The sequence below is a fragment of the Stegodyphus dumicola genome, chromosome 4 (genome assembly GCF_044657685.1).
Source record: "Stegodyphus dumicola isolate Sdum_Otavi_A_Nest chromosome 4, ASM4465768v1".
Taxonomy (NCBI): domain Eukaryota; kingdom Metazoa; phylum Arthropoda; class Arachnida; order Araneae; family Eresidae; genus Stegodyphus; species Stegodyphus dumicola.
Window position 1 is genome coordinate 15,483,230 of NC_140771.1, and position 24,681 is coordinate 15,507,910.

Sequence of the window (24,681 nt, forward strand, 5' to 3'; positions counted from 1 at the left end):
ACTATGGCTCTTAGAATCTTGATTTGTAAAACATTAATTTTTACCGTTCAGTGCCCATTAATCTGTGCTCAAGATGGAACCGAATAGAGGATAATGGGCCTAATTAGGGTGAGGTACAGAGTTCTTTTGGCCCGGATATTTAATTTTGATTTGCGTCCAATTAAGCTGTAGATTGCCATGAAAGCTGAATTCGCACGATTTGTTACTTCATTTATATATTCCTTGAAGGTGAGTTTTTGATAAATTATGACTTCCAAGTATTTGTAAGAATTTGCCATTGGCAGGACTTCATCATCAATTTTAATATCAATATTAAATCTCACTGTGGTTTTGTACCGACGATATAGCACAACACAGCTCTTAGGAGTGTTTAAATCAATTTTCCATATTTTTCAACCAAAGTCAAATGAACTGAAATGAGTTTATGACAGCGGATAATTTTTCATTCCAACTCTAGTGTTTTCTCAAGGAAAAGGACGCCTACAGACTTTTTGGCATTTCGCAAATGAATACGGAGAGACGAAAATATTCACTTGCTACTTTGTTCTCGGATTCGGAGAAAATATTTTCTCTCTGTAATATTCTGTTTGACAGCTAAAATTGTATTTGCAGGGAATCGTGGTCAGAAACTTTTGGACTCTTCTTTTTTGTTTTCATATCTACACATCTCCTTTAAAATATCCTTTCATATTCTCATACAGTTTTTAGTATTCTCTGTATTCTTATTAGTAGTATTTTAACCATTTTACCCGTTTTTAATTGTGTACTGGGAAAACAATGGTCTTTGGTTCTATCATTCCTTGAAATTGTACACTTTATTATACATTCAGGAAGTAAGTTCAGTCGAAGCCAGCTCAACCGAGCTATTTCTTAGATTTTGAGAAAACCGTAATTTCAGCCGGAGCTCCAAATTAGAGGAGGTCAGTTATTTTACTTTATTTTTAACAGTTTATTATTAATTTCATAAATTATTAACTTTTTAGTTATCTCTTTCCATTTTATTGAATACTAATTTTGATTACTTTATTATTTTGGTTATTAATTAGTTTATATTTTAATTATTTTATTATTTCCGGAACTTTTAATTTTAGAAGTTAAGCCCTGATTAAACAGCAGCTACGCAATTTGTTTACTAGGTAAAGAATGTTTCATCTCCAGAATTAATTAGAAATACATTTATTGATCATACAGTTTGTCTTTAGTGAGCAATGATTTTTTAATTTTATTAATAATTTATTTTAAATTTTTAGCTAATTTTTTAAAATTTATTTTAAAGAAATTTGCTCATCAGTATTTCCTTTCAGAGAAAAGTGATATTGCGTAACTGCCCTTTAAATCTTGTTTATTTCTATGTTGGCATCATGCTTTTGGAGGAGGCAGATCATCAGTGAAGAGGTTTCACTGCGCTGCTGACGCTGGTCGTTGTGCTTGTCTCGTGTAAAGTATTTCATGTTTATTTATTAAATGGAAAATTTCAAAATTTAGCCTTTTTAATTTCATTGTGTTAAAAGTTGTCAAACTTCGGCAATTGTTATATACTTGCACAACTCTGCACTAACATGGCGGGACAAACATTACACGATAGACTTGTAGCTGCAAAGCATACTATTTATGGGCAAAACGTGGAAAGAGCTGTTTGTAAAGCCACTACAGAAGAAGTAATTGGACCTAAAAAGAAACACCTTGACTGTAAGTATTAATTTTTTATATGTATACTATGTGGAGGTAATTTAGTTTACCTTCTTCTGATATGTCTCTTAATATTGAATGAAAATTTAAGATTTAATTAATTAAATTCCAGCGTCCTATTGAGTAAAGAAATGCCTTAGAAAATTAGTGATGTGTTCAGTGTGTCTCATGCATTACATATATAAGTAATGTAATCATTGAGCAATGTTTACATAATTTACTAATTTTGAGTTTCCTTTCAGGAAACCTTATATGGGCCCTATAAAGGTATATTTTAATACTTAGTGCAATAATTAATAAGTATGAAGTGTGTAATAAAAAATTTTAAATGCTAAAATAAATATAAGATGACAGCTCATGAAATCCTTACTGTGCATACCTTTTTGGAGGAGAAAAACATTATATTATCCCAGCAATCTTGGAAACTTCTGTTTGATAGGGCACGTGAAGTTTTTGCATACATTTTACTATTGATATTAGGGCATTTGTTACTTTTGGCCCATAAATCCTGTTTCACTGTACATGTGTAATCATGAAAGTTTATCCCTGTCGTTTATTTAGTACTGTTTCAAGAAGTATTTTCATGAAAATGTTTGAAAATATATTTCTCATTATATTTCACTGCTAGGAAATTTAAGGTAATTGTTTGTCTGTCTGATATGTCATTTTTGATTATCATCGTTGTAATATATAAATGTTAAAATTTTAACTAAAGTTTACCCTGAGATATTTTTATTTCTGTGATGATGGTAAATTTACTTTGTCTAAATTATGTATATTGTATTACATAACCGCTATTTTTTTATCAAATTTGTTTTGTTCCAGAAATTTATCAAATTTGTTATTTAAAACCAGTTGTTCAGTTTAACATCTAACATCTTGCAACAGTTGCTCAATAAACTCATTCATTGTCGCAAAATTAAATATGTTAAATATCTCAAAACTGAAAGTGAAATAGTCAGGATTCTTTGGGTTGATTATTTTTGCATATTTTGCTCAATAATACTATTAAAATATGACTTGACTGCAGTAAATTTGAAAAATTGAATGGTAGTTATGTCTAAATTCTTAACGATTTTAGCAGATCTTAAATGCGAATTCATTGTTTTGCAGCTGAGGGTTTCTAAATGCACAAAAGGAAAAGTTGTTTTATGTGAGAATGTTTAATCCTTCATCACAAATAAAAGCTCAAACTAGTAGATAGAAATTAATATGAATATCTTACTCATGGGAGAAACATAATTGATTTCTTCCATGAATAATATTCTTAATAGTGCAGTCCTTCCCAGAGTGTAGACTGGAAGACAGTTTTTTAAGGTCTTGAAATATCTTAAAGTTAATTCTTAGTATATTGATATACATATTTAGGCTAACTCTTAAATATATGTCAAAAATGCAAATCTATAGTAATTTTTTAGGTTGTGCTGATATGTATTTCTTCTGTCTTTGATTTAAAAATGTTTTTCGTTTATGCTTGTAGTTCATGTTTGTCTGACTAATGAAAATTTTCACTTTTAAATTGAAGTGATTTTTCTTTGCAAATATTTATCATGCATATTATTTTTAATTTACCATTAGCTGAAAAGGAAACTATGCATTTTTTTTTCTCGAGAAAAAAGTATTTTACCAAAAGAATGAATTTGTGAAAACAGGCATAATAAGCAATCGTATTTTGGAAAAGAAACAATTTGGTGATGCAGTATCGGCAACTTTAAAAAGAAGAAAAATCTTTGTATTGTGAATTGGTTTATAACATAACATAGTACAGTGGTGTTAAATCATTATGGCTATGCGACTCCCATATAAATGCAAATGACCTCCCAAAACAATTTTATGATCCCAGTTAGAGTATCAACCTTTAAGTTATATAGCATCAATTCGGATTTTTTAGGATTTTTATCTACCTTGTGACATTAGTATAAAGTTACATGATATTAAAGTTACATTGAAGATTGCAACCCACTGTTTGAATACCGCTGGTTAAGAGGATCACAAATACCCTTTCTTACAGCACAGCAGGGATCAACAAAATGGTGACAAGGTACTGCTTGATATAATCTGAAATCCAATTTAGCAGAGTTCTTGTTCAGGCGTAAAGTCTGTTATGATATTGTGTTGGAGGCATAATTAGCAGCAATTGCTGATCTATAGCAGCCAGAAAGAGCTTGTAAAAATTAATATTTCAGTATGTGTTATGATTTCAATAAATTGCTAACAAAATTGTATACTGTAATAAATTAAATACTTTAAAATTTATGATTTCTTTCAAAAATAACAAGCATAATGATTATTTTGCAATGAAAAACTACTTGTCCAAAAAAAAGGTTGACAAGCTCAGTTATATTTGTTCCTCGCGCATGATCAAATCACTGTTTAATTCTCGCTAATGCTGCAATATCCCAAATTGACATTCTCACCAAAGCTGCTGAAGAAGACTACCATTCCTTCTTTTAAAATGTCATTGGGTTTATTCGTAAAGAAGTTTCCAATAGGCTGTTTGACAGTCTCCAAAGAAATGAACTCCAGGTTATTTAGAGAGTTTTGAAGTGACCTGAAGAGATGAAAATCTCAAAAGATCTGGTGAATTTGGGTGGGGACACAAACTATGCCAAGTATACTTGATAAGTCTTTTTGTCTAATATTCATTGAAGTGAGAGACCAGGCATTGTCATGTTGGAAGACAACACCTCAATGATTGGTCAGTTCTGGGTGTTTTACTTCGATTGAAATTTATAACTGCTATCTAAATGTGAAGCAGTATTTTTCTGTGGGAACAATCTTCTGAATTTGTCCAGTTTGGTGGCAATAATTTATAGCACACAATTCCTTTGTAATTCCACCATTTACAAATCATTTTTTAGAGATGCAGCCCAATTCTCGATGATGTTAAAGTATGTCCATGTGGCTTACCCACAACATTTTTCATGTAGCATAATTGTAAAGTATCTGCTTTTCATCTGTAGTAATGAACCATTTCAGAAAGAAGCCACTTTAATTTATTTCAACAAAAAATCACTTGGCAGAATTTGAGCAAGCATATTCTGCTCAGCATAAAATATGGAGTACCCATACATGATTGCAGCTTACTTACCCAATTTTCTTCAAATAATTACATTCTGTACTTTGTGTGATAGTTCCTGAACTAATTAGCATGTATTTCCAGCAATGACTTCTTTTAACAGACCTTTGTTTATTGAGGAACGCCGCGGCGCGCAATGAATTGGAAGTTGATCTGTCAGCACTATCCTTATCTTCAGGGCAGATGTTTTTATTTTATTTGGCTTATAATTCCTTACTAAATGTAGTATTTCATCTCAATGTACTTCGTCTTTGATATGATTTAAATCAAATTCCTCGTCATTATAATTCGCTTCCAATAGTGAAGAAAGTGACCCAGAGGTTATTGAAAACGAAAACATTTCGATTGACAAATTAGTCGGTATTCTCAACACAGCAATTATAGGACTTGAACAGTGGAACTTTGTAACTAACAAGAAATTATGTCTATTTAATAGAATTAAAGAGAAAGTATTAGCACATGAAATGAAGCAACTTACATTGAAGGAAATGTTTAATAAAGTAAACAAATAAATATTAAGCTTTTTCTTTTTGTAAATTTTGATATCCTTTAGATCATAATTGTTCTTTATTTCATAAATTACGGTTTCATATTTTTAATTTTGTAATTTTTGCATTCCATCTTACCAGATTTAAACTGATGATGTATAATCCGGAATCACCGAAGTCCCGACGAGTCCAGATTAACGACTTTTGACTGTATTTCTCCTTCAACCCTTTCAAGGGTGGTATATAAAAGAATTTAAACTGTGTTAAAATTTTGTATGAATTGTAACTTATGGACCCTAGAAACACAAATTGAGGCTTAAAAAAATCTAAAGTGATATCCTGAATTTTGAGGGCTAGTTTCTATTTTATACCACTATCCTAGTAAGATAATTTGGATTACATTATGAAGATTGAAGAAAATGAATGCGTATTATTAGTAAATATTTATTCTGTAAAATTCTTTTACTTCAGCAGTACTTTCAAGCTATACCCATGCAAAGCTTGAAATATTTACATATGTATCAAAATAGCTTGTTTAATAAATGTTTAATAAAGTAAACAAATAAATATTAAGCTTTTTTTTTTTTTTTGTAAATTTTGATACTCTTTAGATCATAATTGTTCTTTATTTCATAAATTACAGTTTCATATTTTTAATTTTATAATTTCTGCATGCCATCCTACCAGATTTAAACTGATGATCTATAATCTGGAAAAATCGATAATCCGGAATCGCCGAAGTCCCAATGAGTTTGGATTAACGACTTTTGACTGTACTTTCTGCTAATATCCAATCTATCTGGGAAAGAACACCTTTTAATCTTCTTTCTCAAAATCCAGACACTCATCTCTAGAGCTAAATGGAGAGTCACTTGAAGCCTCTTCTAAATCATCATCCAGGTCCTCGTACAACAAATTGTCCTCTGTACCATCTGCTGCATTATTAATGCCACACTTTTCTCGGTTGAGGGTGGCCAGAAATGCCTCTCTGTAGCCCTGTTTCCATGTTCTTTAACATCCACATTTACATGTAGCTTGTATGTTTTGTTATAGCAATGCTGATGCTGTTTTTGAGCCATAACTTGCCAACATATTTAAGAAAATTGAACAATAGAAATTTTAAACATTTAAAAGTCGTTCACAAAAATTGGAAAGTTTAAACAAACTGAGATGTGATCGTCGATGACAGTTGCATGCACATTTACTGAACTCTATGCAACTGTAATATTCCCTCACTCCTCAAGGAAACAAACAAATCACGCAACTCCGAATAAAGGAAATTTCGAGAAATGAAGGTAATAAAATCTGAGTATCTATGTATAAGACACCTCATTTTTCAGACCTATTTTCAAAGAAAAAATAGTGTCGTATACGCTGCCAAATACGGTATACAATGCACATACACACACATGTATACACTGAGTGATCAAAATGTTAGGCATTATCCAATGCATTGGTGCACTTTTTAACTTTGATAACACTCAATGATATTTTTCTGGATATGAACTCAAGTTGCTTATATCATTCTTAAGAAACATTAATGCATGTTGACATAATGGCAGCTGTAATTTCCATTAAACTGTATGAAATAATTCAGCTTTGAGCTTTACCATTTCTATGCTTTGAAGTGATCTTTTCTCTCTGTCCCCGAGGTCAAAAGACTGAGCTGACTCTAGACTTAGTACGAACTCATTGTTAAAAATATGCTCATAAAGTTATCGGAGATCCATTCAACGTCCAACTGACATTCCATTGTCCCACTGAAAATGGTAATCTGTATTTGGAAACATTGTAGAATGTTGTACACATAAACAGATGTATGTGATCAGTAACATAATTTAGTTGAGATATGGTCCTGAGAGTTCCCACACATATTGTGACTTGCTATTTTGGTTTCAAATCACATTTTAAATTCATAAGGTGGTTATTCAGACACAGTCTTTCTTTGTGAAGAACCTTTTTCTTGTAGCTTAGCTGCTGCTTTATTTCTTAAGGAATCATAAGCCATGAAATTCATTGCAGTTAAAAATAATAATAAACTGATTAAATGAAAAGCATGTTCACAGAAACAGCAATTACAAAGACAGTTGTTGCCAGGAAAGAAGCTAAGCAACACTTGGGGCACCAGAAATATGAAAAAATAGAAAATTGCCAGATGGTATTGCTTTAATAAAAAAAGTATCTAGATTAATTTGTAATTTCTCTTAACATTAAAGCATTTGCTTTGTTTTTATTTTAATTTTCTATGGATAACTAGTTCATTACTCCCCCTTTTTTAATATTTTGTTTATGTGCAGTACTTGTAAATTTCTGCTATTAATTTATGCTTAATTTGTTTTTAATAAAAAAATTTAATTTTAGCGATATAATTAGAAGTGATATAGCTCATATTTCACAAAAGAATGCTTTTGGGGAGATTTTTAAATATTTTTATACCTATCACCATTTAATTTCGCAATTACTATTTTTAACTTGGTTATAACAAATTATGAAAAAGGCTCTTAAAAAAATTTTTTTAGATTGTATTTTTTTTAGTCTAAATTTTGTAGGCATTATCGTAGGTACTTAAGTATTATCGTATTGACTGTGAAAGTTGGTTACTGTCAAATCATGGAAGTTTAAGAAGATCTCGCCAAAGTTGCACTAATCATTCCTGCAGAATTCTGAAAGAATATTGACGCTACTTTATTTAATAAACAACTAGTATTTTACCGCTTCATTTTTGCACTTTGTAAAATGCTTTTGTTTATTACTGTGGTACTGTTCTGTTATTGGGACTTGATTCAGAAATGTATGTATGTATGCACATGTGTATGGAGGTATGTGTGCATATGTTTGTATATGTACACACAACATAGATTCGTATGTACCTATATATATGGATACATGAGCACATACATCCATACATTTTTGAATCCGGTCCCCCCCCCTGATAACAGAACAATATCATTTCTGTTATTTGGTTAGGCTGCATAATTTTACTGGAAACTTTGTTTAGAATGTTATGAGTGCAAACTGCCTGCTGGTAACTGTTCCAATCTAGTTCTGTTTTGCCAGCCATATTCAACTGACTGTGTCCTGTCCATTAATACGCTTTTTTTTAATGGCTTGGCCCCGTAACTTTAGCGTCGCTGAACAGTGCTAGTTTGGTCTCGAATCCCGGCAAACGGGCTGGCTGCATGTGCGTTTCATAGTTTTTTTCCCATGTATAATGTTCATCTAAGCCAGTTTTGCTTAGAAAGTTCTCCACAAAGGCATCCCTCCACTTAGGCAAATAGCTTTTGATTGCTTTGCCATAATTAAATAATAGAAACTCAGAACTTAAAAAAAATAATCGACTGCTTCCCGTTTTGTAGAAAGCAAATCTCAAATTTTAATATTTTTTTTTTTCAAAATGCAAGAAAAAGATATAGAAATAAGTTAATTTTAATTCCTGCTAATAAAAGCAAAAAGTAGCTTATCAAGAATCAATCAGTGTTACATCAAACAGAAGCACAGAGGCTATGAGTGTGTTATGTCGCACTTATTCATAATTGCCGTTAAATTGTGCTGCATGGCAATAGTTTTACAATCAGAATAATATGTAAGTACTGTAGAAAATTTTAAATTTTGCTTATAAGTATCAATTTTTATAATAGCAGCTTACATTATAGTAAAAAAAATTTTTTTTTTTTTTTTTAGATTTAATTCACTGCACAAATGAACCTAATGTATCAATACCAGAGCTTTGCAACTTCATTATTCAAAGGTCACAAGAGTCCTCGTGGGTGATAGTTTTTAAATCTCTCATAACTGCTCACCATTTAATGTGTTACGGTAATGAGGTATGTAGTATATTTATATTTTATTTACATCATGAAATTATTTATTATACTACACCCTTATAATTTGCTGACAGGTGATCTTTACATACCTTTTCATTTCAGTTAGTCTAATATTTGTCAAGCTTTTGAAAAATATTTTGACATTTTTTTACAAGTCATTAAGCAGTAAGTATATAAAATGCCATTAGTGCTGAATAAGAAAAATTAAAGAAACTAAGCATCTGTAACAAATCAACATTACCATATTTTCTGGCATATGTATGGATGAATAAGATTCACTGTGATTTATCAAGTACGAAAATTACCGTAATTTCGCACGTATAGTCCGCAGACACGATTTTATATAAAAAAAATTTCAAAAATCGTCAGATAGTCCGCACCACCGGATAGTCCGCGGACTATATGTTCGAAATTACGTTTTTTTAATACGCCAATATCCCCATGCTTTTTAAACACATCCTTTTGTTTGCGCCAATTTCTCACCGCTTTCTCGTCCACTTCAAAATAACGGGGTAAAATCCTAGTATACTGTGCAGCCTTGGTGCGACTTTGAAAATTTTCGCCAACACCAAAAATGATCCAAAGAACGCCTATATATATAGTATACACATAGTATATGTATATATACTATAGTATATACTATGTTTAACTATATATTTTCTTTGAATGACCCGTTAACTGCTCATCGTATATGTCCCGTTTTCTCTGCTCATCATAAAGTCGCCAAAAGTAGCCAAATCTCATGTGCACCGAATACTAGGATTAAACCAATAACGGCCCGCTTCTCTATTTCATCTTTTGCAGTTTTCTTAACTACCTTGAGTTTAACTCAGCAGTAAAAACTCCGGCGATGTTTCATCAACGTTATCGAAGATGAAAGACAAAATACGAAAACAAAATACTGTGCAACGTGCTATACTCGTAATAAGTGGTAATGAAATGTGACCTTCAACCCCACTCACTCGGTGTTGCCGAACCGCGCTTATAAGTAAACGAATCACGCTTTTTTCTTCGTACTTCAGGTACTTGCTACTATGGCTCCTAAAAACCGAGTTGACGCATTACTTTTCCCCCTCCCGGCAGTTGCGCTAAAGCAGTGCGAAGGACACTGGGATACAAGACTCCGGTTGCGCTAAGTAAGTGCTCATACAAGACTTTCTTTGGCTCATATCCCGGCATCGCTTGATGCGCCAGCCTGGATTTTAGGAGCTACTTGCTACTACTCATTCGTTCTGCACTATGCTCTATGGTTTACTATCGATACGATACATACGAATGTTTTCTTGGAATCTCGCGCTTTTTTTATATTTGATCATCGGCAGTTCACGACAGCGTGTTTTTTAAATTTCAACGATTTTAACTGTGAACAACCAGCGTATTATCCGCACTGGTGGATAGTCCGCAGCTTCAAAAATTCGCATTTTAAACACAGATAGTACGCGGACTATACGCGCAAAATTACGGTACTTGAATCAGATGGAAAAGGATCAAAGTACCTATTTTAATAATAACAATTTATACAATAGAAATGGAACTGTTCAATGAAAAGATTAGGAAATCTATTGGCATTTATTCATTTTCGAATTCCAGAAATTTATAATCCATCTAGCACACTGCTAATTCCATACTTTTAACCCCCGGGAAGGCGCGTGGGGTGTATTATACCCCAACCCTACATAAAAGTGGAATATTCCTAACTTGTGAAACTGAAATTCTGTGCTGCTTTCAGTAGCTGAGTTTCTAGTTGTGGTTGACTTTCAGAACCGCTTTTTCTTTGCCTGTGTGTTTCAGAAAAAGATTTATAGGTATTTTGTTGGAACTGGGGTATGACACACCCCACGCGCCTGTCCGTGTAAGTGTTTTTCTGACTGAATATTTAGTTCAGAAATTTATTTCTAGAGTGTAACAGTTAATATTTCTACTCGCAAGTGATTTTAAAGAACTTGACATTAAATTCTTAAAAATTTCTAACTGCATTATAGTAAAAAGAATGAGTCCCTATGAACTGGAGATGCAACGCATGCGAGATTTATTAGAAATATTTCAAAGCGATGAAGATTGCATTTCGGAAAGTGAAGATGAAACTAAGAATATTTTCTACAATGTTTTGGTTTCGAAAAAGATAAAACATTGATTCCTGATGTTCCTAAAAAAGAAAAACTGTTCTTATGCTTTATATAACGATCATTATATCATTATAACATTATAACATTATATAACGATCATACTATAGATGATACTATTGGAGAAAATTAAACGTTAGTAATTATATGTTTTAATAATATGACTAAAGGAGCAGTGGATATGGGGGATGAAATGTCAGTCAATTATTCAATTGCCAGAATAACGAGAAGGTGGCCAATGGTAATTTTCTTTCCTGCACTGAATGTTGCTGTAATAAATGCTTGAATTATATTACATTCAACTGCTAATCCACCAACAAGAAACAGAAGTCTGTTTTTGAAGGACTTAGCATTGCAATTAATGAAAAAAAGTATTTAACAAAGATCAGAGATTAATACTTTTCCAAGAAATTGACGTACTGCATGCAAAACAAAAGCAGAAGTTTTGATGAAGAATTAAAACGAATACATGAAATTAGAAACAACTAAGTATGAAAGATGTGTTAAATTTTTTGCCCTCGCGCCAAGGACAGAAGAACGTGAATGCAATGTTTAAAATGTGAAAACATTCTGTGCCAAGAACACATGAATGTATTTCATTCAAAGTGTGAAGAAATAAAAAAAGCATGGTGTATTAGATATGCAATGAAACTTAGAGGTATGATGTTTATTATTTCATTTATCTTAATTTTAACTCTAAGATTATTTTTTGAAACCCAATTATTATTCACTTATTTATAATAGAGAACACACACACACACACAAAAAAAAAGTTTTAAAACTAAATAATACTATTTTTATTGTATTTTAAATATTGGGATATGCGATACCCCACGCGCCCGTTCTAGTAACTTTCCTTGGTGCGCCTTCCGCCGGGTTAAAGAAGATTTTATGATAGTCTCACTGTTGACTTTCTGCCAAGACTTTCTTGCCTACTCATTCCACTTTATGCACTCCTCATGCTTAAATCCCTTGAAAGATTTATTTACTAAAATGTTCAGAGATTGCAATTAAACAGTCAGTCCATCAGGAATCACAGCAAGATGTATCTTCAATTCATTATTAAAGGATTTTTGTTGATTGTGTTATATGGGCCTTAAACTGATTGTGTACTCATAAAGACAGTTTCTTCAGAAGTCTACCTAGATGCCTGTATCATACCGTTTATACCTTCATACCTTTTCCCTCCATCTATCCTTTGGAATGAACATGAATGTAAGTTCCTTGTGGAATTGTCCATTTAGGCAGTAAACTGTCAGCACAACACACAAGAACAGCAGTATAGCTCATCTTCTCATCACCAGAAGTCTTTATCATTACTGTCTTACTTACATAATTACATTTTATCATTACTTACATCTTTAACATCTACTGTTCTATTTGATAATATGTTAAACATCAAGGGTACTTTATCCATGTTTCCTATCTCAAAACACATCTTGTTTTTCAAGTTTATGATATATTTGTGGAATTCTATAATCTCTCTTTTTATAGTCAGATGACAATTTTTGTGCTGTTATAGTTCCCATACATATGCACAGACCATTTCTCTTGATCCATCCTCATTCTTGCTCAAGTTAAACTCATTTTTGTTGAAATGGTAATCCTGTTCATCTTGTGATTTTTTACATATTTCTTAACATGTTGAAGCTTTGCTCATTTAGAAGCATATGAATGTAAAGTTCTTTTACGTTCATTCACTAAATACATCTTTTGCTTTCTTCATTCTTGTATCCTCTTCTCAGCCGGAGGTAAACCAGAATGCCTTTCATCTGTTTCCATGCTCTGAAGCGTAATTCACAAATTCAAGATTGAATGCAATACTGTATTGACAGTCTTTTCTCTTTAAATCTCATGAGGATTTTCTAATTTTTACTTTATATGCAACAATTAGTTTCTTCTTTTAAAAGTAGATAGGAATACTAAAGAGATTGGAACTTTTTAAGCATTGAACAATACTCTAATATTATTGATTGCCTGTAGAATCTGAGTTTATCACAAGAAATATTCTAATTCCAATGTTATGTGTCCAATTATTCTAATATTTTAATTCCAGTCACCAAGAAACTTTCATTTCGAGCTAGTAAAAATTGGCCAACCAGAAGAGACCTTTTATTTTGAAGTGTCTGACATGATACAAACAAACAACTATGAGTTGTGTAGGCATGGCAGCTCTCATGAATTGTTGCTTACATTGTGAAAGGTAATAAAGAGTAATAAGTAAACTCTACCTATTAGTAATAAGTAAACTCAACTTTTATTTGCAACCCAAATAAAAGTTGGGCTAAGCAAAAAGAGGGAAAAAGTTATTCCATACTGCTCGCTGCATGCTGGAATCGTAATGCATCTTGTTGTTGGTATGGCTTGATGTACATTTAATGTGCAAATTACTGAACCAGAAATTTTTATAATTTTATCCATTTTATAAAAATAATACATCTGTAAGCAGTTTTGCATTGCATTTTGCTTTCAAAGCCATCCAAGACCCATGAAAATTATTTTCGAAGCTACTTTCATCATTGTGGCCCATTTGAGAGCTAACTAAACTGCTTTGTCCTACGTAGTATACCTACATATACGCTACATTATATATATATATGATTTATTTTGGAATTGTTTCAGAAAGTACTGTAAAGGAAATATTAAAATACCATTGCCTACTGGCTCAAAACAGGGTTACAGACATTTGTAATAAAGACAACTTTTTATGCCTGTTGAGGGAAAAAATATTTAATGGGATTCCTGACAAATCAGCTCGCATCCTAAAGGATGAAATTGTACTCTCAGCCTTCAAGACACAGGCTGATTTTAGGATGCATTTTGGAGCAAAAAGAATGCATTTTATGAGGTGGGGAAAATGATAAGCAGGGTTGGTGCACAGCAAGTCTATCTGATGCAACCATACTGGCAACAGAATTTAGGAATTGCAGAATTTTTAGACTTAAAAGAAGCACAAACAGAAAATTTTTAAGGATGACCTTTTTTTTTTTTAAATTTAGAGGCAACAAAGTTTTTAGAATTTAAAGAGAACAGACAGAACTGCGCCATATGCCAAAATGCCTATCACCGGCTCTGGATAAGACATTGGTTTTTGAAATGATTTAATAATGTGTTATAGATGATATGCAATTTTTTCTGGTCAGAATTAGTATTCTATTCTAATATTATTATTATTGCATATCGTAACCTTTGCAGTAAACATAATAGCTGCTAAAGTCATTGTCACTAATTGTATGTGTGATGCTGTTGTAATTTCAAGTTTACCTAATGCTTATTTTTTATGCTTATTTCAGAAACTTGGTAAAATCAAGTATGTTACGAATTTTAATGTACACTCTTAGACCCAAAAAAAAAAAAAAAAAAAAAAAGATGCACCACGATGCACCGAGAAGATACAAAGCTAACTGGACACAAATTGATATGCATACAGGTTTCGACGGAAAATGCAAAATTTTACATTTTAGCTGCCAATGAATGAATGAATGTCACTACAGCACATCTGATCTGCACAACTGGCAAGATATTTAATATGAGAAATTACGATTCCAAGTCATAAATTCTTCACGAATTTCATTCCGTGTACTCTGGTAGACAGTAACTATGCCTCGCATACAGGTGCGTGAACGATATGCGCAGATGTCAGAATTTGAGAGAGGTTGTGTATTTGAGCTCAAAGAAGCCAGTTGGTTTTATTGGCAAATAGCTCGACATTTGAGTAGGAGTAATGCCACTATTAGACAATGTTGGCAGGAATGGGTGAACTATGGCCACACACAGCGTCAAGAAGGAAGCGGTAGGCCTAGAGAAACGATAGAACGTGAAGACGGAGCAATCGTCAGAGCGGCATTCACAGCCCAAGATGCATCATTATCATTGATTGTATGTGCAACTAGTGGTTCGGTGACCGCAAGGACCATTCATAGACAACTCACCCGACTACCATTGACCTCTGTACAATGTCAAGCCCGTTTGCAGTGGTGCCGGACTCATTCGCACTGGAATGTCACTCGCTGGAGTAGAATAGTCTTCAGTGATGAGTCCTGCTTTGAACTGAGCCTTGATGAACAGCGAAGGCGAGTCTGGCGACGTCCCGGACAGCAGTGTGATACCAACCTGTCTTCCGGCAGACAGGCTGACAACCAGGAGTGATGGTCTGTGCCATTTCATTTCATAGTAGGACCCCTTTGGTTATCATCCGTCGCAACCTTACAGCACAGCGGTACGTCAATGAATTTCTAAGACCCGTTGTGTTGCCCTTCATGTCACTCCACCCTGGGCTTGCATTTCAGCAAGATAATGCCTGCCCCCACACTGCACATGTTTCTACTGCTTGTCAAACATTACCTTGGCCAGCAAGACTGCCAGATCTCTCTCCTATTGAGCACGTTTGGAGCTTTATGGGCAGGGCCCTCCAACCAGCTCAGGATGTTGACAATCTAACTCGCCAGTTGGACAGAATTAGGTACGATATCCCTCAGGAGGACATTTGAAACCTCTATCAATCGATGCCGAGTCGTTTAACTGCTTGCATAAGGGCCAGAGGTGGACAAGCGCGTTACTGACTTTTCACTTTGTGAAGCTCTCTCTATCACTTCAATGAATCATCCAATTTTTCTCAAACTATAATCATTTGTTTTTCTGTATGTGTACATCACTTCTACTGATTTTCATCCCATTCGGATAACTCCTTGGTGTTTTTTTTTTTTTTTTTTTTCCTAAGAGTGTATTAGTATTTAATACCACTACAAGATTACAAGTAAAGTGCCTGCTCATAAATTAGTATTGTATTGTTTTGGATAAAATTAGTATTGTATTTCCAATATTTCCATGCCACCAAAAAGTCGTGAACTTGTTAATAGCTTTGGAGAGCATTCGAACTCGTTGAAAAGTAGGTTTTCACCAAACTAATGCTCAAAATTAACAGCCATTTTTTAAATGATGGTAAACTCAAAATTATGTACAAGATCAATCAGTCAATAAAATTAAAAAAGCAGTCTGTAGTAAAATGCTTATTTTTTCAAGAAATTTTTCTTTTTTGTACTGTTATTCTTCCTGTGTACACAAGAATCAGTTTCTGCCTGAAAAACATCAGAGAATTGCACAGACTCAGTATCATGCAACTTTGGCATTTTGCATTGGACAAAACAGACAGTGTAGATATATACCTGTGTTGCCACATATAAATAGGTACTTAACATATTAACTCAAAACCATAATGGAAGTCACCAAATTTTCAAAATGGCCCAAACTCTGGCAACTATGTGTATTACCATTATTCTAGTAACCATTCTCATAACAGTTCTTAAGTCATGCAATTTTCATATGTGTTCTTTTTTTATGTATTCCGAGTTCTAACAGTTTTTATAAACAAATCATGATATTTTTGCCTTAAATTTAGTTTTAAAGTATTAGCTTGTGGAATTTGTAAGCAGTGGAAGAAACTGCAGTAAAATTTCTGCTAGAATACAGAATCTTGCAGAACATTTTCTGAAAAGAACAATGAGGAAATGCTTTTCCTATATAACCGCTGTTGTTGAGGGCTGCATAAAGCTGAGCCTGTGCAATTCTCTGATTTTTTTTAAGGCAAAAATAGATGTGTACTTCGGAAGAAGAATAGTGTGAAAAAATTACAAAGATTTGAAGAAGAATGGTAGCATTTTATTTTTTAATGTATCATTTAATCCTTATTTAATAATTCAAACTAGTATTTTAAATTTTCTGTTGATAATGTTTACCAGGTTGCAATAAATATTGATAATTTGGGAATCTTTTTAAAACAGGTATGAAAACTATGAACTTGTACCCAATAAGCAACTTTTGCTTTTTCGTGTGTTAAAAATTGCCCCATTGCGCCAAGGTGTTTCGTTAATATAGAAGTACACATAGATACTTTTTGATGGCATCATCTGTTACTACATAACTGTTTTGATGGCATACTGTTTTGCCTCATGAATGCTTTTTGGCAGAGGTGCGGATAATTGGAAAATACGTGTATTTGTTATCTGGTATACGGATGTGAGAGCTGCCAATGTAATTTTGATGATTTGAGAAACAGTCATTTTATTTCTGGGAAACAGCAGTGATGGCTTTATCAGTTGTTTGGTAGTAATTCGGATTTTGCGAAGAGCTTGGAATGTATTTGTTTTCGATAAATATTTTTGTAACCCATCGTAGAAATAAACTGAAATAATGCCAAAGTTTGCAGTTTTAGGAATTGATACTTTTTCTTTCAGAAGTGAACTAATCATTAAACATGATCGCAAAAGCCAGATCCTCCACCCCCGGTACAAATACATACATGGCAAATTGTGAACTTATTTTTATGATAACCACATCTAGCTGCCAGACTACAAGTTTGAAACAAGGCATCTTAATTGATTTATTTAATTTGCAAATAAATTTTTGCTGTTTGAATCGCTTAAAGCCCAATTTATTGTAAATCTTAAATATATTATTGGTTGTATGGTAAAATTAAGGTACTGTTCTGTTATCAGAACTGGATTCAGAAATGCATGCATTTATATATGTAGGTACTTATCTATGTGTATGTATACACACACACATGCATTTTGGAATCCGGTCCCAGAAATGCAGAAAAGTACCAAAATTGTTTGTACCATCTGGGTATGAATACACATGATTGATTAAAAGATCTTCTGCCTTCTTAAAGCTTTATGATTAACTTCCTATCACACACAGTAGTTTTTTTTTTTTTTTTTTTTTGTTTTTGTTTTTGTTTTTGTTTGTTTGTAAGGTGTTTTGAAAATCCGAATATATTTCTAATCTTACTTTTATTGAAGCTTAATTTTTATTCAATGATAAAATACATTGTACTCCCTACTTTCATAAGTTGTAAAAGATAATTTGTTTTTGTAGATATACAAATAATTAATGTGCATTCATTCACTACTTCTATTTAGTTTTCTGTAATTATTAGTTATTTAAGTTTAGATGAGAATAATTTTGTTTTGTAGAAGTGTATCATTGAGAATATATTTTGAATTTTTGGATGGTTTCAAGTTATCCTCAAATCTATAATGGTAATAAAATTTCTCATTTTATTAAAATTTAGATGGTGTGTGAATACTTTTTACATTTATGATTTAATATTACAGCATTTAACTTTCAGCTTATTTATATCAAATGTATTGAATACACGAATTATAAATTTGGGTTCTGGGGAAAAAACCCACAGGAATAATGCTCACAGGTATAAATGCCCACAGGAAAAAAGCCTACACAGAAATATGCCCCCCCAAAAAAAAAACATGGAAAAATGCCCCCCCCCAAAAAAAAACATGGAAAAATGCTCGCTTAGAAATATGCTCATACGGAAAAAAGCTCACATAGAAATATGCTCACATGGAAATAAGCCCACATAAATGATCTACGTAGAAATATCCTTACAGTAATGAATTAATAATTAATAGATTTGAACATCATACACCTGCTTGAACTTTAAAAAGAAAAATTATTTAAATTACCAAAGTACGGTATAGATTTCAAAAACTGTATAACTTATGTGTAGCTTCAATTGCTATATAAGATTAACAAATGGGCCGTTTTGAATTAAGAAAAGGAGAAGGGGAAGGAAGTAAAAATGAAATGGAATATACAATGAAGAATTATTGCAATTTTAATTGTTAAAAAAATTAAATAATAAATATAAGGTACATATTTTATAATATAAACATTTAGGAGAATAAGCAAATAGAAATGATTATTATTTTATTGAAATTACATAAAATATTTAATTTTATCATCGATTTCATCACAGTTTCTTACATGATTCCCGATTATCAAATGTAAGTTTTTATATTTTCTTTTTTTTTTTCTTTTTTCTTTTTTTACATCAGTACATCCTGTATTTACATTAGCTGATAGCAAACGTTGACAGGCAAAATCTTTTTTCAGTCCGTCAAATAAAAACCACATACTGGGATGACTACAATTAAATAATGAATTTAAGTTCGCTATAAAAGCCTTTGCAACAATTTGTGGTTTGAGGAAGTTTTTCAAAGGCTGCTTGCTTCATGATGTTCAACTGAGAGGCATCATCAAAGTGCCTAAAAATGTTAACTTTATTTCTAAAATTTTAAATTTCTTTAGAACTTTTTTGGCTCCAAACATAAATAACTACATTCAAACATCAGTTTCTTTAGATACACATCAAAAGTATGCAAAAATAGAGTAAAAAACAAAAATTAATTATTGGCAGTTACAGGAAAAGGTAGTTACAGGGGCAGTGGTATAAAATATTACAGTACATAAGTTTTACTATAGTTTTCATGCTTTTATATACAGCCCCTTAAAAGGTTTAATGTGAGCATTTGTCCAAGGGACTATATTTCTAAGTGAGCATTTTTCTATGTGGCCATTTTTCCTGTGGGCATTTTTCCGGTCGCACTAAATTTGTCTTGTTTGTATTTCGTATGCCATTAAACACAAAATTTACATAAATAATATAAAATTTAATAATTTATGCATAAAACAAGAAATATGATTGTTTTATATAATTATTAAAAACTGATTTTTATTATGAATGAAAAGAAATAGTATATAAAAAAGTTAGTACTGTGTGGGTACTAGCTTCAAACTGAATGTATGTGCATTCTAACCTGAGCTCAAAAATAAAATTATCAAGGTAGTTATTTTCTAGGTATAATTTCTTCTAAACATATGTGAATTCATTGTAAAGACTTTTTGATTTTATGTGAACTTGTGAAAATCTTAGCGCACAAGGTACTGAACTTCTTTTTAATAAAATTTGATGTTTTTATAACTATAAAAATAGCACCTGAATAATACATGAAATTTTATAACTAACAAATTGCAGATTCTCTTAAAAGCCATTTATAAATGTATTTTAAATTTATATACAATATATAAATTTATAATACCTTTATAAATAGATATAATAATTGAATTTAGAATCATGTTTTCTCAAATAAATTTCACTTTGTTATTCAATTTATTAGTTTTGGTTTAAGAAATTTAGATTATTAATATGTTTTATATGTATTATCAGTTCTTGTATTAAATAAGTTTTGATAAAATCACGTGTGATTTTTTTTTTGTTGTTGTTCATTATTCTCTGAATAAAATTAGGCTGCAAAGAGCCAAGAAATTTAATATTTATGTTTGTATTATTAATGATGTATTAAAATTTGAATAAGTAATATTTGTTTTTTGCAGAAGTTTATTCAGTGCATGGCAACATCTAGTTGTTCGTTTCACCTTAGTAATTTTGTTGACAGAACTGCTTCACAAGGTAATATTTGTTTTATTAAGGTACTCAAATAAGTTAATGTAAATTTTTAGTTTTTATAATTGTACAATTTTAATTTGTGCTGAAAAGTATATGTATAATATTTCTTTCCAACCTTAAAACAGTTGACATTTGACTTAAAAAAAAATGCATTAATGTATCTGTTTATCAAAAAGTATAGGAAATCCAAACAGAATTTGTTATTCATGAGTGAAAAGAAAAAAAAATTCCGTTGTATAATGAAATTATACAAACGAAATGCTAAATGATATTTTTATAGATAATAATAGAAAACTATTACTTTTTAAGTGTTGAAGATTAGAGCTGATATGCTGTATGTTTTTAGTAGCAATTATAAATTGTACAGTAATTAGCAAGAATTTGCATATTAAATAAATTAAGCAAGCTATCTTATTTCAAGCCTGAAATTCTCTTCCAGTCTTGACGAGTGATACATATGATATCTACAATTCACACTGCCAATGGAATGAATAAAATATGATATCAGAATTGGAACAATAAAGAAAATATTTATTTGGAGCGATCAGTATTTGCACCCTAACAAAAAAAAAAAAAAAAAAAAAAAGTTGTGTTTTTAAAAAATAATAGGCTGAACTATGCAAGAAAACTTAGCTATTTTTAAAATAAAATTCCTGCTTGAATTGATGAAAAGTTGGGCAAATGGAGAGTGTAAAAAGATCAAAGGTCGCAAGATAAAACTTCAGTTATTTCATATGCTCTTTATTGCAACCTGTTTGGATGATTGTGTTGTAATGTGATAACACAACATGAAATTTTAGTAAGAAAAACAAAACTATTGGTGTTGAAAATACTGTTTGTATGCTTCATATAAAAGCAGGTTGCAAAATGAAATGTATTTCTAAATCCTAATGTCTCATCGTTGAGGGGCAGTGCTTTCATAACCACATTAAAAAATATCAACAACCAAATTTTGGTATTTTTATCATCTCTGTCCCTTACTGAAAGCAAGGCAAATTTATTACTTCAGAAAGCATATGCGAATTTATTGTAGACTAATTTTTCGCTAAGCTAATGCATATAATAAGCAGCAGCCATTTTCAAATTGGTGACATGCTAAGGATTTCATACAAGAGCAGTCAGTCAATAAATTGAAAAAACAAGAAACATCAGTAATAAAACATTTATCTGTTTCAAAAATCCTTCTTTTCTGCATTGTTCTTCCCATGTACACAGCAACCTGTTTTTGCTTGAAAAAATAGAATTGCACGGGCTTGGCTTCGTGTAACTTCCACATTATGCTGCACACATATCTAGGTTGTGCTTAAATATTTTGGTAGCTTTACTTTGTCTGATGAATACTTTTTACCACTTTTCAACAGCATTGTGTGATGGATAATCAAAGTACTCAAATTTGAATAAGATTTTTTTATAAAATATTTAAATCTGTATGAACAGGTTGAATTTACATATATACCAAAAGTGTATGAAACTGAGGCTTATTTTATTTCATATTAAACTCTTAACAATGTGTTAAGATGAATTATAATAATCAAATTTTTTCTGTTTAGCAAAATTTTTGGTACCAAAATTTCTCTTAGTTTCCCTCTCCCTTTTTATAAAATTGGTAAGCTGGTAATTGAAATAATAAAATGTCCTCTGTAGTATTTTAATTACTGAAGTTCAGGTGAGCATACAAGCTTTTAAAATGTGTAACATTTTTTTAATTGTAATTTGACACTGATTAATAAAAACCTGCAGTATTTCTAGACAGAGTCAAGAAAATGAAAATAAACATAATCATCAAAATTCTTATCCTGTGATAAAAATATTTCTTTCGTTCTCCTCTGTTAAAGTTAAATGGTTATCACCATCATTTTCTCAAAACCTGAGTTCTAATATATAAATCTAAAACTATATTTTCAGCCTGTATTCAATAATATATAAACAATGGCCAGCTTTCAGTAATCATGTAAACCAATGGTATTTACCTTTGCTTAGCAATTTGTGATGATTAATAACAAACTCTCCACAAATCTTTCTCATGTGTAAATTTATACTTAAAAGTCCTCTTTTTTTTTTTTGATAGAGGGTTATCAGCTTATTGCAAAAGTCAGTTTCATTTGTATTAACTTCTGACAATAGAAGCAATACTAAAATGCCATTTAAGTTGCAATCTAATCTGTAACCAAATGTGTAATTCTCCCAAATTTTATGCAAATAGAAGAATGAAAAAAATTGAGTCTTATAATTCATCCATTTCAGCTGTCGGAATACATTCATAGTATACCAGGAATCTTAGCCCACTTATATGATATGTCCTTAAATTTCTAGATTCTTCATCTACACGTGTAATCACCAGCACTATTTTAAATCTGCATATAATAAATAACCAACTTTCAACCTACTACTTGTTAGGATCATAATAGATCGACAGTATCCTCAATTAAAGATCAGTACTTTGTGAAAAATCATAGAATTTTCATTTTTTAATATTAAATATCAAATACCTTGTTATTTTTTGTATTTTTTATTTCCTGTAAAGTACTTGTTTGTACAAAGAATATAGTATATGTTCTATGAGCAGTGTAGGTCTTTCTCAGTTTGAATTAAAATATATTGATTTAAATTATGTTAGAAAATAATAAAAATGGTACTTCCCGAATATCTGCACCCTTCGTTCCAACATATGGTAAAACTGCCATGTTTTGTGCATATTTTGGAAGATGTATAATTAATCAACTCATGCAGACAACTTTGGGAACATGTGGATTTATATGCTTTATATTTAACAGTCATTTTGATGATTAGTATTCATATGTTGCAAAAATGTAAGTGTGGCCAAATGGATTTTTTTCTTTCAAAAATTTTTTTTATTAGAAAATGCTTCTTTTTATTATTATTTGTGATCAGAACAGTATCTCTAAGTTGTAAAGATAGCCAAAAAGTATTTTTCACCAGTTCACAAAGGCACTAGTGAGTTGGTGACTTCTCTGGGAAGTGCAAATAATTAGAAATTACAGTTAAAAAAAAGTCTGAAAGGTTTCAGATTTTAAATTCCATTTAAAGGGGCATTTTTTTAACATTTTATGTGCTATCTTTATTTATTAAATATCATGTTCTTTACACTTAAACTTTAAAATTCAGTTCAACAGCAATATCGCAGAATAATTTTAAAATGAGCATATCTTGGAGATAAAATGGTTTACCCCCCTTTAGAGTGTTGCCATTGCTCGCTTTTAAATCGTTGAGTTTGTTAATCAAAAATTCTTTGAAGTGTTACAAAATATGAAATTGATAATGAAACAAATTCAAATTAGGGCTCCCACATACCCATATTCTATGAAAGATTACATAATTCAAATTTTGATGGCTCTAGGTACTGTTGTTTTAACACAATGCGAGAAACATACATACACATTCATGCAGATTCTTCATTATTTAATTTCTTTAAATATAATACAGTGCGATAATATTTGGTGACAACAATTTGAAAAGTGAAATGTTTATTGTGAATCCACGTAAAATGCCAAAGCGAAATTAATAGTCCTTCTGGATATCCATTTTTGCATTATAACATTTTCATTAATTCTGACTATCAATTAAATTTAATTCTTTGCTGTTACAAACCATTAAACAAGTTTTCAAGATTTTATTTAAGCAGTTTTCTAGTGCAGTATTGCAAAATGAAAAGTTAGGGTGACTACGGTGCTTAACAAATGAGAGGTAAATTCTTTGTAAAAAATTAAAGGACTTAAAGTTAACCTTTAATATATGTTATTACAAATTTGTTATATTTCTCTTGTGCAGTCTTTCATATAGTTATTTTTTATGTAATATAGGTAAAATAGTATTAAAAATTATTTTCATAATATTGCTAGTAAAATATATTTCATTTTCCATTTGAAAGGGAGAAAGTGTATCTCATCATGCCATAAATGTCTTTGAGGTTTCGTAACAGGGATTAAAGATTAAAATGTAATAAATATTATGTGAAAATGGTTTTTGAAAAAATGTTTAGGGAGTATAATTTTTAAAAATTTCTGTTAAGTATTAAAATATGCAGGCATGGTTCTAGAGTATTATACTATCGTTTTTCAGAGCACACACACTAATCTTACATTGCAGTTAAACCTGCATTCAGTTTCAAACATTATGGTGGTCAGCCACCATGTTTGAAGTGGCTGTCGGAAGAACCTGATGTAAACTAAGATTTTGAGAAACAGTTTAT

The 24,681-nt window shown here is 31.3% G+C and overlaps 1 protein-coding gene across 4 annotated transcripts in view; it reads left to right on the forward strand.

Annotated features, from left to right (window-relative positions):
- Positions 1-1,358: 1,358 nt before the first annotated feature.
- Positions 1,359-24,681, forward strand: part of LOC118181580 (phosphatidylinositol-binding clathrin assembly protein-like) — an 81,499-nt gene continuing 58,176 nt past the window's right edge. Inside the window, exons 1-5 of one of the 4 annotated variants that reach the window (XM_085814592.1) lie at positions 1,577-1,689; positions 1,932-1,956; positions 8,938-9,080; positions 18,178-18,243; positions 20,399-20,474. In XM_085814592.1, coding sequence (XP_085670718.1) covers positions 18,241-18,243; positions 20,399-20,474 — 79 coding nt within the window. In that variant the 5' untranslated portion in view covers positions 1,577-1,689; positions 1,932-1,956; positions 8,938-9,080; positions 18,178-18,240. Of the gene's footprint in view, positions 1,690-1,931; positions 1,957-8,937; positions 9,081-18,177; positions 18,244-20,398; positions 20,475-24,681 lie in introns of all 4 variants that reach the window. The other 3 variants (XM_085814591.1, XM_035350733.2, XM_035350736.2) reach the window with 3 other exon arrangements.